At 36.2% G+C, this 14,666-nt stretch overlaps 1 protein-coding gene across 1 annotated transcript; it reads right to left on the bottom strand.

Moving 5' to 3' along the window:
• Window positions 1-9,846: 9,846 nt before the first annotated feature.
• Window positions 9,847-10,722, bottom strand: LOC102802617 (galactosylceramide sulfotransferase-like). Its single transcript, XM_006825785.2, has one exon. It carries the CDS (start codon window positions 10,720-10,722, stop codon window positions 9,847-9,849), a length of 876 nt encoding a protein of 291 aa, XP_006825848.2.
• Window positions 10,723-14,666: the final 3,944 nt, after the last annotated feature.

Genomic DNA, 14,666 nt, shown 5'->3' with positions numbered 1-14,666 from the left:
AACTTTTCGAACTATGATAACATCATGATACAGTCAAAGGTACAAAGCTAGGGCTTTGCTTAAAAACGCATTTATAAACAAATGTGAATGCCGATCTTCAGCTTTCATTTAAATATTTAATAGTGATTGGCTCAAGAGTTCAACCCTGTGTCACGCCCACAAAGCGTGGATGCCTTCACGTGACACTGACAGCGTTGTCACAATACCATTTCTAAATTGTCAATTTTAATTCTAGCACCCAAATTGATTTATAGAAATGTTATTCATACCACAGCTTTATGCCTTTCATTGTACTCATGAATGTTTATTGAAGTTTTATTTAAAGCGGGAGGGTCGTCACCTGCTGGAATTGGGTCCTAAGCGACGATAACAACACACGCTGAAACGCAAAGGCTCATGGGTAGACGCATGCTTGTAAACAATGACACGCTATGGCCATCTGACGCATGCGCAGGTGACGACTCCTCCGTTTTAACACACCATCTTACTTCATAATCCCAAAACACAATTTTGGAATTTGTTTGTCAGTCGTTTATTTGCGTTTTTTTTGTATATTTTTGTAAACTCCTACTAATGAACTGTATGTTGATATTGATGATAGGGATTAGGTATATGTATGGTATATATATTTTTTCATTCCATCTACAACAAAGGTATCAGAGTGGTCGTGGCATATACTTCTCTTGCAAGATTACAGATCCTTTCTTTTTATATGTGACGTCATGAGTGCCCCACTTTATATGTTCTACACGTAATCATGTATCGTTTGACGAAACACCAATATGATCGCCAATATCTAGACAGTGTATATAAGGGTATATAAGGTATGACAACAAAGCTGATGCAATTCAACAAACTTTGGAGAAAATATACGTGAAGATCAACTTAATCCGGACTGGTGAAAGTGTGTCAATATATCAGAACGATTGCGTCATTCTGATTCTATTATAGTGCAGTGAATACGTAAAATAGTACAAATATATAATAGAAGAATTATGTCTATCCACTAATTTGTTGATACTGGCGAATATTTCTAACAATAATATAAAAGCGTTTGTGTATCGGAGGGATGGGGGTCCAATAAGTAACGAATCACTGACAACAAAATGGCATGATGGTTATTTTGCACGCGTTCACCTATAGCAACAAGTATGTACCGCCATTTTTTTTTACTCCAGTGTGCACCGCACATTATGGGAGTTTTAGGGAAACTCTGTTCGTTTCAACTTTTAAATTGTCAGTTAACAAGGTCTTTCATAGTAGCACTTCTATGGGATTGACGCACTAGAATGAATGGGATCAATTACCAGTGTTCTGTCATGAATTTGTTTTCGCGTATCTGTTGACCGACTTAATTAGTTGATTATTAGCGAATTGTTGTGTTATGTCTGTCATCGTTTAGGCCTATTTGAAGTTTTGGACGGAACTTGGCTCAGTGATTTGGAACTAATTACCAGATAACCGTCGCGATTCTGACAGTTGGTATCCATAGTTATTAATGTAGTGAACGATTAATCAAAAGATATGACGTATTCAGTACTTAGTGTGATTGGCTTTATGATTGAAGGTTACGCCCTAGAGTCTTTTTACTGCTTTGTAATTGGTTAGAGTTGTGAAAATGAATAAAGAGAATTTGAGTTGGTCTTGGGGAGCATAGCACGATAGACGCAGGAGAGAGGCAGTCCTGGAGAGTCAAGAGAGTCCTGGAGAGCCTTGGGGCGAGCCTTGACGCAGTCTAAGAGAGTCTTGGGGATTTTTCCCCAGGGCGCTGTGTCTTATAGAGTGCTCGATTGACCGACTAAGACGAGAGCTGAAACGTATTTCGTTGTGTGTGCCTTATTTGACTGTAAAGTTAAAGTGACTTTCCCGATCCCGTACCTCAAGGGGACGAGATAGAGAGACGAGACGAGTTTCCCCCCTGACACGTGTGGAGAACCCCGAAAGAGATTTTCCCCCTGATAGTTCATTGATGGCGTCATTGACTAGCCTTCTAGAGGGGAAATAACGTTTTATACTCGATATTGAGGGCATTTCTCAGCACATACAAGTTATTTTTATCGCCAGAATTCATTCACAGATCTCAAATTTCATGTACGGAGTGACAAAAGCCATACCTCGGTCCCCTTTAAGGTTTTCCACCGATATCCTAAGAACCACAATTGGTCATGAAACTTGGTACACAAATGCGCCAGAGTAATTGACAGATTTGGTTAGTTATTTATTCAAATTCATGAATATTAACAATCTAATAAATTGCATAATAATGAGCAATGTTTAGGTATCTAATAAACCTCGGTACAACATGTGCACTACTATATTCATCTATATCGATTTTTTCAGATGATATAAGTACCATGCTTAGAAACTTTTAAAGAATGTCTGAATCACCGATAATTTTTTTGCAAATTAGGGTGGGATATACATATTCAACTTGATGGCAAAATATTGAATTTGTCATTTTAATAGATTCAAATCTTTATTGGTATCTAAATAAATAATACGATGTTGGTTAGATTAAATATAATGCTGTGACTGTGGTTGCAAGAGTTCAATGACGTTCTTGGACGGCGTGTGACACGTATGTTTCTGTCTCACGGAATCCATCTCTGCAAATATGCACTTGTCCTAGCAAAAAAAATAGTAGCAACAAACTATCATCTACTTGCTGGTCCTGTATAAACATCCATGCAACAGTTGAACTGTTATTGAGTGTTTGTTGTTCCCAGATGACCCCAGTATGTCCCGGTACATCTCTCGAAATAAGACAACTGAAGTATAAAATGAGCAAACTGAGCCATAATCAAACGTGAACAACTACATCAAACATAGCTGTATGAACATTAATTAATTATTATTATTATTATTATTATTATTATTATTATTATTATTATTATTATTATTATTATTATTATTATACTGTGTGATCATCAACGGCACGTTTTCCGGTACGGCCTTTTTAAATTGCTGTACCAACCCACTTGAGTGTCGATTTCCATGATCATTTTATACTCGGCACAGGTCATTTTAAACAAAATTAGTTTCCTTTGGTACATAAGCACGTAACCCCCGTTACATAACCTAAACAATAACTGTAGTTGCTTTGTTCAATCACAGATATTTTATATGACTTATAATTTGTGTGTCGATATCCCATTGTATATATGAAAAATACGAGATAAAAAAACAATAGCGAACCCTATTGAATATTAACAGAAAGCTGTCACGTAACTTCCCTTGTGTTGGTAATGTTCTGAAGCTCAATTCGATCGTAGGAGGGCGGTATAATCCTCATTCATGTATAAATAATAATACAAATACATAACAAATATACACCACCGAGAACCATACATGTTCAGTTGTGTGTGAAGATATAATACTGGCTATATACACAAATATGCAGTTTTCAGTGAGGGTGAGCTTGTTCCTAAGCTGTTTCAGTAACGATCATATTTTAAATCTTTTGAATTAGTAAAAAATATGTTAATGACATTCGAAGACTAGTACATGTATCATTGCCAGTTACGAAGGCGTCGCACAAATATCGCTTCAAACCACGTTAAACAGAAATCTATATTACACATAATATACATACTCGCTATCGTTTTAATTCAAACTTAAATTTCTTGAGTCTCTCACTATTTTAGTTCTAAGAGAGTTACGAGTGCAGAAAGTATATTGTATATCACTTACATTCCCTCTCACCTTTCATCTCTGGTACAGAAAATGGTACATCAACAAGTGTTTATACACTTATTGTTCAAATTATTACCTCAAAGTATATGTTTAATTTGTATAATATGAGGTTATTACGAGGATACCTCAAAGTATGCACGAAGACAGTACAGTGGAAGTATCGACCGACGCGCAGCAGAGGTCGATGTGATAGCGTGCTGTCTGAGTGCATACTTTGAGGTATCCTCGTAATAACCTTATTATTATACATTTTCTCCAAGGATACATCATGAGAATGCCGAAATCCAATAAGTTTAGAACAGAAGCGAATGTTGTTGTGTGGAGTCCGGTTAAACCCTGGTGGGAGCCATGTTTGTTTTTATTATTAGATCATTCCTAATTTCACATTTCCTAATATGCTAGGATGAAAATACCCCGTAAAATACCTTATGGCGTTACGGTGACAGATGTATAATAATATATTGTATACCACTCGTATTTCCTCCCCCTTTTTCATCCCTGGTACAGAAAATGCACTGGTATAGCAACAATTGTTTACACACATATTGTTCAAATTATTACCCCAAACTATATATTTAATTTGTATCATAAATGTGTACACATATGTTACTAACATCGGAGTTGTGAGTAAACAGCCATTTTGTAATATGTATATTGCTATTCAATTACAAACACCATGTCAATTGCCATAAGTGTGAAACGGTCAGATACTATTCCTTAACTACCAACCAATTGATAAACTTATTTATGTTCTACGTACACCAATAATGTACACGTGGTTAAAGTGTATATGATATATGTATGAGGGGGAAATTCTCCTCTTCCAGGGTTCTCCAACCCGTTTCAGGGGAAAATATCGCCTGCTCTCTATATCTCGTCTGCTTGAGTTGCGGGATCGGGAACGTCACTTAAACTTTACAGTCAAATAGACGCACACAACGAAATACGTATCAACTCTCGTCTTTAGTCGGGTCAGTCGAGTACTCTATAAGACACAGCGCCCTGGGGAAAAGTCCCCAAGACTATCGCAAGACTGGTCCAAGACTAGACTGCGTCTCTGCTGGTGTACTCGCCAAGACCAACTAAAACTCTTTTATTCACTTTCAAAACCTTAATCAATTACAAAGCAGATAAAAGACTCTAGGGCGTGGCCTTCAATTATAAAGCCAATCACACTAAGTACTGGACACGTCATATCTTTTGATTAATCATTCACTATATTACTAACTGCCAATGCCCAACTGTCAGAAATAGTAGTCCGGATAGCGACGGTTATATCGTAATGAGTTCCAAATCACTGAGTCGAGTTCCGTCCAGAACCTCGCATGAGACATAACACAGCAATTCACTAAATAAGTCGGTCAAAAGATACGCGAAAACAAATTCATGACATATGTATAGGATTGATGCAATGTGAGATTGAAATGTAATATAATATAATAAGCTATCTCGATGATTGAGAACAGAAAAGATCAACCGAATACAGGAACGCCCTTTTCCTTAACATCTCTATATGCCTTACAGTCATAATAATCACATACCAAGGTTTGTTTATTTGGCCAACACATCACCGCTAATCCTTGATTCTATCACAGGGAGCCCAGGAACTATAATCAACTGTACGCAATTTTTTTTATATATTACCCCAAACCATTTAGAAGTAGAAGTTTGCAAGGAATCATGGGAAGAAACGGTATGCATTGCCGTGTGATAACTGTCATAAAGGTGATTGACAGGTGATACTCGGAAAGGACAATTCGAATCTACCAGGTGTGCTTGTTATTTACATAACAAAAGATATTTCCGATCTACTGACTTGCCTACGTGAGACAGCTGCTAGCTGACAGCTGACCACATTCTGATTGGCTCATGTGGAAACCCATGTGTACCTGAATCTGGGCCATTTATTCCTATAACCAAGCTAGACTGGGGACAGTTGTGGTCCACCATTTCATTTGAGTACCATATGTTGCTGTGACAGTGATACAGGCTTCAACCATCATTCTGTGAGACTTGTATGAACTGCTCTGCGATCTCCTGCTTTCAGCGGTGCCCTCCAGAATAACAGCATTCCGCTGCAAGCAAGACCCCTGTATCTCTTCGTTGTTGTGTTGCAGAAGCAATTGACTGTCATCAATTTCCACATCCTGGAACTGTGAGTTATCTCCAATGCACATTACCCTTGACAATCTCCTAATTTAGTTAATTTATTCATTGTATTATTCTGTGCTTTGTTTCTGGTAATTATTTTGAGAGGTATTAAAGCCAGGAGCTTTAACTCGATATTTTTGTGTATGTTTATTTTATTTCCAGTGCCATTCTAGTAGTGAAAGAGCCCCCTGTCTGTGGTTGCCCCTCTCAATAGCAATAATAAGGCCACTGTGACACTAACATATAATTTAGAGCGCCATCTATGGCAATAAGATTTGCTCGCAAAGTTTATAGCTGTACCACGGATAAAACATATACATTTTACAATTGGTTACTTTCTGACTGAAAATCCAACCAATTTGAATAATTCGAACTATTAATCTGTTTTCCTTTTTCACTATACTACATTAAAGAAACACGGTAGCATGCATGATGTAATAATATAAATGTGAACTTTTAACCATAGCAACTTCATTAACGTTATGTTTTCGTGGTATGAATTGTGAACTGAGAAAGAGAGAAAATAATTATTGCATTATATTTTTTGCACAAACCGACCCATGATTAAGGCTTAGGCTTTGCGCTGCACGTCAAAGGAACGGACGTATGGAATCAAGAGCAAGTGTGGCGCTAGCTTCAAACACGGACTGTTACTGGGTCAAGTGGTAGTCTACATAAATAGTTCGACCAACTGTAGTTTTCCAGTACTAAACCATATACCGATTAGGGTGCTGACAATGGGAACAGTAGAAAAGCTGCAACAAAAATAAATACATCGGCGATTCTTCGGGATAGGCAACACGACGCTACATTTGACCAGTTGTCACATGTTACGTCAAGTTTGATTGTGTATATTCTTTAGAGGCGCATGCAATCAGATCTATGCATTTTACTGAAGTCAAATACGCGACGTGGAATCCCACACGGATCACCGTGGAGATTATGTTTACGTGAAACCGAATGTTGCGATAATCACAGATGATAGTCATAATGTAATTATTAATCACAAAACGCAGGGAATTCAGAGTAGACGAGAATTATTGCACACGACCAATTCACAATTGAATTACAAGGCAAGATTGCATTATTAATTTCTCTTATGGTAGCAATATTGGGATACATAATGTAGCATATATTTTATTGTGGCAAAAAGCATTTCACCGAAAGACAGAAATTTTGAAGTGAAAAAAATGTTTATAAAGTTGTATCCTAAAATAAAGAAGAGTACAATAATACAAGCTAATAATCATTTTAATTTTAAGCATTTAAATGTGTTTATCTTAAAGTGTATACATGTATGAATCTTAACACAAGTTCAAAAAGTACATAAAAGGCAGGTCGAGTAACCGGGATCAGGTCGTAATTTCACAAAATTTTAAGTACAACTTTAATTTGAGTTGTTTTTGTAATTTTATAACGTTGCACATGCGACGATTCACGAGAAGACAATTTCTACACTAGAATGTTTATATTATTATGTTAACACTTCATAATGAGTACCAGTATTCCTGCGTATAATATCAATATGTACTCTAGGGTTTATGTACTGTAAAAACCGAATTTGATAATATTACGTGTTTAAAATGTGTATATGTCGTCCGCTCTATGATATGTAGTACTTTTCCCACTGAGAACATTATGGTTGTATTTCGCCGATTGTTGAATGTTGCCACCTTCTATGTAGGAATGTATGTTTGTTCATAAAAAAACAAACATTTGACAATGAGATTAAACTATGACGATCAGTGACGAAGAATATAAATTATCAAGTTATTTTTAACACTTTTAGCTTTCAATAGAACGGACTTTTAAATAAAATGCGTGAATGATGTTATCCTTACTTTTCTATTTCTTTGTGGAGAAGAAAGTATACTTCATTTACTCCATGAGTGGGCGTGCGTGCTTAGCCCAAGTTATTTCAGGCTGGTCACGAAGTGCGCGTAGTGATCTGATATAATCTATTCAAGAATAACAAATAAACACACGTTCATTTTTTGTATCCCGTTCGGTGTAGTTCAAAAATCTTTGCAGCGTGCGTGCTTGCAAGATTCCGGTCGTTTGTCTGCAGTTATTTCTTATTTCTCACCGCTTTCTTCCAAACTCGATAAAAAGACAAGGTACGAAGTCATACGTATCAATTTCGATTTTTGATTCAGGCGTAAAATATACCTAAATCTTAATACTTGAACCTGATTGATTTGAATTAAATATATATTTGTTTGTAGGTGACCTGATCAAACTTTTGTTAACAACTACAGACATATTATCACAATATACAGATGCACCTTTTTTTCATCGCCATCGCAAGAAATTGCTGTTATTTTAGTGTGGCAAATGTGTTCTTGGCTTTTCGTGAAGCATCGCACGCATGTTAAGCCACTATTTTGGTATTTACTACTATTTTGCTTAACACACAAAGTTATTGAATTGTGAAAATCAAATCAATGCGAAAACAAATCAAAATCAGTTATACTTAACATTTTACGCTTTCCGATCTCGTGTTTATGATGAGCGTTCAAGATTCATAAATTGTTTATTAAGTTATGCTATTTCACAGCTAATTATATATCCTCCTCCTTTAACATATTTTCTCGTTCAAAAATTACAGATTCAAAATAGAAATCAGAAAATATTCGCTAGTTTTAGATATACGTGTCAGTAATTCGATGAAGTAAATCGTTTGATGCTCGACAGCAATCCCTACAAATATTTGCGCATTCTTCAAGTACGTATTCTGAGTTACGAACATTGCTCTCTGTCGCTTCCATAGATCTCGGCCATTACTTTTCGCGCACGTTCACTTTATCGACGGCAATGTTGTCATTGTTGTGCTGATGCAGTTGCATATATGATCGGGAGGTCATTCGCGGCTAAATCCAGTAGTGGTAGTTCGCAAGGCAGTATTTAATATTTTTCTTACGTCACGCGTTTGGGAAAAAATGAATACTGTTTCTCGCAATACTACAGGTTATCTTGGATATTAGCTACGAATAACCATATATCCATATATCGTGAAATTTTAATAAAACAGTTGAATAATTATTGATATTTCCATACAATGTAATAAATAATGCTGTAATCTGATTGTCGTTAGTCCAATCGGTTAGCATGGACTAATCTCTAAATTTATATCAACATATAAATATGTTGATGGCTTTTCACGATATCTTTTGATTGTCAAAAATTAAATGCAATATTTCTAATATGATAATTTTAGGTATCAAATAAGAGCATATACGTGATGTGATAATTCTAATTTTCTCAAACTTTTCTAGGCACGCAAACTGTAAATTATGTTCATCATGATGGAATGGCCATTCTGTACAGATTATATATGGAGTGCATTTCAACCCCTATCTGGTCAAGTCAATGTAAAAGTACATAGGGCTAGCAGAATAAGGATTAAAATCTTTTTAACAGAAGTGTGGGATAAACAGGACAGCTCAAGAGTAACACTACAACTTCAAGTCAAGTGCATTAACGCACATTTGATAAATCTGTTATTGTAGGATCAGTCTTTAAATATTCGGTATACGATTCGATATCAACTACAAATATTATTTTATTTTCCCTGAATATTGGGGTTGATTAAATATTTTAAAAATTCTTCATTAAAATGTAATGAATTTAATATTCCTACAACTTATGACGTCGGTAAGCAACACGTATGCTTGTGAATAACTGATGTCATCGATAAAGAATTAAAACGAACAAACTCCCCACCCCTGGCTATGTAGAAGGTGTGGGAGTATTGAATACAGAGGACGTGAATTTTCGCGATGAAATTTATATTTAATTGTTTCATCACATCGTCAATTTGAAATATAAAGTACAGAAAATGTAATCGCAAGTCAGTGTAAAAAAACACAGAACTAAAAAGATTGTTAAAAAAATACAAGAATACTATGAGGGGTGATTTAATATAAATCGAAATGACATGACATTGTATGAATTTTAAAATCACCTCACGGAGATTGTGGTACTGAAGTATTTAAAATATTTTCATTTTTCTTCACTATAAGTTGTATCTCGATTTCCTGGTGGTGCCGTGTTGGTCTGTAGTATCCAACTTTGTTGTCGTACAGCAAGGAAGGCAAAATCATCTCTGTTTACTTTGGGACAATAAGTGGGCGCGTTATTTTTCAGAAGCGTGGAATTCCTACGATTTTTATTGTCGATTACAAATTTTCCTTCGTCTACACACCCAGTTCGCATCTTCTGTAACATACCTCGAAATGTAGCCACGTCCTCATGAAAGCCATCACCATAAGCCTCAACTTTATTCCAGAATGTTTTATTGAAGTGTTGGTATAGTTTGTAATCTGCCTCATTTATTTCCAATATTCGTTGACGTTTCCGACTATCGATCTGAAAACGTAGATTGTTGTTCCTCTTGTTTTTCTCTAAATACAGAATATCTTCAAAATCCCAGCGGAGTAGATTCTTTAACAAAACAAGCGATTCGTCAAAATACTCAGCAATCATTACCAAATCGAACTCGTTCGACGCTTGTTGTATCACATTATCCACGAGACTTTCATTGTTATAATTTTTCAGTTCAAGTCCAACATCAAACATTTGTCTATTTCTTAGTAATGTTTTGAAGTAAGAATCTTTAACATTTCTAAAATACTCATCGGAATTTGACAGAAAAGTTTCAAATGGATCATCACTAGTATTATTGCGTTCAATCTTAAAATATTCGTCAAATTTAAAATATCCAAATATTGACTCGTAAGTAGCTACTGGATGTCGTAATATTGTTATGTAGGTGGCATTTCGAATCACTCTGTCAATAGCTGTTTTATTAAATGGAACATGGCTGACTAACATATTATACTCGGTGCCCGGAAGCGGTGGTAGCAACTGTTTTGCCATGTCACTGCTGAAACGTACGGTTCTCGAAAACCATCCCGGATTGTGACGTGATGGTAATACGAAAGATAAATTGTGACGTAATCCATGACGTATAAGCATTGACGACACTGTAGTACTGGCTGTTTTGTAAGTCTTTAAGAACACGACATTCGTCAGCGGAGGGTTACGTGATTGTGTTCGTTGGTAACTTGACAGTGTTCTTGTTGCTGTTGTGATGGTTGGTACTACCCTGCGTGAAAATAAAAATATACATGTACGCAGTGTGGTAAAATAACTTCATGGTGGTACCACAGAGGTAAATATGTACAAAATATCATTGTGACGAAAGCAAAAATGATTAATTTACAAACTAAACCAATTCAGTGACAAATTGTGTTTCTTTCCCTGATGCGTTTATAAATGAAGTAAGTAATTGTAATTTGTACAAATGCAATTGATTTAATACACGTTATAGAATTGAAATGTGATTGAACTTATCATAGTGTATCAGAAGGGAAGCTATAATTTACAGAACATCGTGTACATAGTATGTGTACCGAGAGTCTGCAGACATGTGTATTACACAAAATATCAATACTGCATTTGTGTGTTTGATATTTACCGTAAGTTGAGTGGGAATGGTGTCTTGTAGAAATTAAACTACAAGTTCCAAAGTATGCTTTTCATTAGAGTTGCTGGATGACTGTGCTCAACCACAATTGACAGACACAACATAAAATGCATTAATTTTAGTGCTTAGGGTAAGGCCACACCGACTTAATTTTATGGATGACATCCGCGCGCGCATTAGTTTTCGCCTGTTCTCAAAAAAAAAAAAAAAAAATCGACTACGAGTCTCCACAGATCGGTTTTCTGTCCGGAACTTGCCGAATCATATTGTCGCAAAGCGCCGACTTGTCGTAAAACTCATTTTGGACTACCCCAAAACCAAACTCCGCACAGTTAGATGCGCGTTACGTAAAACGCAAAGACCTATGGGAAGGAGATTGTCTCAAAACATGCCAATTTTGTCCTAAATGATCCAACATGGCGACCACACCACCAAAATACGTGAGCATAAAAGTTCAGAGGTAAAACGGAGGGATTGTTGTAGACTGGTACGCAATTGACGTTGGCCAGGAAGATGTGACGTTTACACAGCTATACAAGAGATCGGTAGCGGCAAGCGAGTTTTGCCCAGACAACTTTAAGGACATATTGTCCAGAGTGGCTCTCCCGCGTTTCTTCTGCAACGATGAGGGAAATGGGAGAGGAGTGGAGGTGTATGGTGGCCTAAAAGTCGGTCAGGCGACAAGTCAGTTCGGTTGCTTTGTTCAAATTGAAGTTGACAAAACTGCAACGAAAGTAGCGGAAGCTCCTCGGCCGAAGTCCCCTTACGGGGTGAAGAAAAGTTTTAATTTCCAGGTTGCTGTTGACAAACTTATTGTTCATTTTAATTAATTTTTTTCAATACAACACAATAAGTTTTTCTTTATTATTGAGTTGATGTATATGCCTTTGGCAAAGCTAACATCTGCCTTACCCTATTGCCTTTTCAAAATCAAAGGTGATGATACCTGTGACAGTAATACAGTATGAGATGTGTACATCAGCATGTGCCTCCTACAAATTAAGACTTGTTGTTTTTTTTTGATACACTGTGGTTCAATTCGTAATAACAGCTCTGTAGTCCTGTAGGATTTTTTTGGCAGAATTGTTTTTTTCGCCCTCTCGCATTAGTTTTGGGGTCTTCAGAGGATGTCATCCATAAAATTAAATCAGTGTGGCCTAACAAGCGTTTCCATAGACAGCACATCCCTCACTAAATCAAATGCCCAAGAGATTAGGTTTAACGTGTAAAAAAAAATGTCTAATACATCAACAACTATGAACTTGAACATATTTCAAACACGTTTAAAATGTTATCCATACAATCCGCATTTATTCATAATTATAACGTGAATATTTGATTTATATAAATGCAAGTGTCGCAACAGAAGAAGATTTCGATGCCATACAACGCAACACAAAGTTTGCTAGCTCCACGAGACGTAAATCGCTGTTAACAAAATAGAGATCAGATCCTATCGCTGATATATTTAAATTATGAGTAACACATGTTTGCTTAGACAGTATTACAAATCGTGATATCGCCCGAATGACTATGTGTTATTTATTTTATCAAATCGAACAAACACCAACCACACACAACTACGCCTAACATAAATCTCTCACACCCGCTCTCCCACAAAAAAAACGACATTCATATTTGAAGTATGCAATATTTTATTATTATTTTATGTATTATAATAAGCGACACATTACTCAATAACATGTGTTTTTGTACATAGATTGTTTGATGTGAAAGGCTGCGAAATACACGGTGAATATTGCTTTCAGTAGACTAAGTGTTTATCAAATATAACATTTTTGAAATGATTTCAAAACATCTCAAGCGCAAGTTATTTTACCACTCGCCAGATAAAAATGTTAATACATCGTTAAGTGACTGTAAGAACATACCACACCTATGTACATTCACACGTCACTCAGCTTAGAGCAATATCTGCGCGGCACGCGTAGAAATGTTCAGTACAGAACGTGCCGTAGCGATTACGTAGCGGCGTCGTACATAGTTGCTTTATATAAAGAATAACCTATATCGGCGTATATTATTCAATATCTATTCTGGCACATTCGCTGCTTTTCGGATGTCTAAGTTTCCCTTAAAATATTGAAAGCAACAGCGGCCGGGGTAGCGGCAGAGCAGTGAACGACATAGTGCCTCGAATACAAGCGCGCGCGTCTTTGGGACGTTTTCACCTTGTTCGCGCATTGCATCACGGGAAAAGGTTGACATGGTATACATTTGCATAGCACACTCATAGAACTGATGTTTCACTAGATGTATTTTATCAGGTTTAAACTTGTTTGAGGTTTTCCAAAAATATGTTGAAATAAATAAGTAAGTGCAAACGTTAATCTTATTGTAAAACGCGAAACAAAAATAGGCTCACCGTACTGTACTATTAAGACATAATAGAATCGCATATTATGTTGACGGATTGCAATTGAAAAGAAACAAAAATGGTCATCATCTGTATTTACACGTTTTATAACAGGATGCTGAACAAAGAAACAATTTATCTGGCGAAAAAGTTCCTATTTCGGATTTTCAGTCGAACGAGATTAGTAATAATTGTATTTCTAACATTACTGGTATGTTTTGGGGTTTGACATGTTGGTCAACCAATATTCAACACATTTCGATGAGTTGTGATCCAGTGACGTGTAAAAATATACAACATAATTTCGAATAGAGATGACAACTTGAAATTTATTAATATCAATATGTTGGAAACTGCATTTGTATAATTTTATTCAGTGAAAATACTTACAGACTGAACTGACGGTTCATTGCACGTTATTTTGCCATTTTGCGCAAAACATCGTGCACTATGTGTATTTTGTACTGTAGAACACAAAACGTGTCGACACCGGAAGTTCGAAAGTCACGTGATTACTGTTCATCACGTATTCTAGGTACCGAGAATTTGTTATGCGCAGTATCGTTGCGCGGTAGTTTTATTGACGTAAACCATGCAATATACCATGTAACATCTACCATGTAATATACATTTTATTCAATGCCAGTATTCAATGTGACTGGGTTTCAAATAAACACAGCATGTGTAACAACAGTGAGATGTAATAATCTGGGTTAATATCCAAGGTTCCACTATCTTGTAATTGATAAGCCCCCTAACTTACTGCAAATATGCGTACTTTGTACTCATTAACATATATAGTCACTGTTGGCTCAAATATGTGACCTGTGCGTAATTCATATAAATACATCGACTTTAGGTACCCTCAGCTACCAGACCAAAATGACGACTCTAAAGTCAGTCACGAAATAATATAACGCAAAATTTGGTATAAATTATTATATTTGCGGATTTTCT

This window comes from Saccoglossus kowalevskii, chromosome 22, assembly GCF_978046115.1.
Source record: "Saccoglossus kowalevskii chromosome 22, keSacKowa6.1, whole genome shotgun sequence".
Lineage (NCBI taxonomy): Eukaryota > Metazoa > Hemichordata > Enteropneusta > Harrimaniidae > Saccoglossus > Saccoglossus kowalevskii.
The sequence above is the reverse complement of the archived record's forward strand: the minus strand, read 5'-3'. Positions and strand labels throughout refer to the sequence as shown.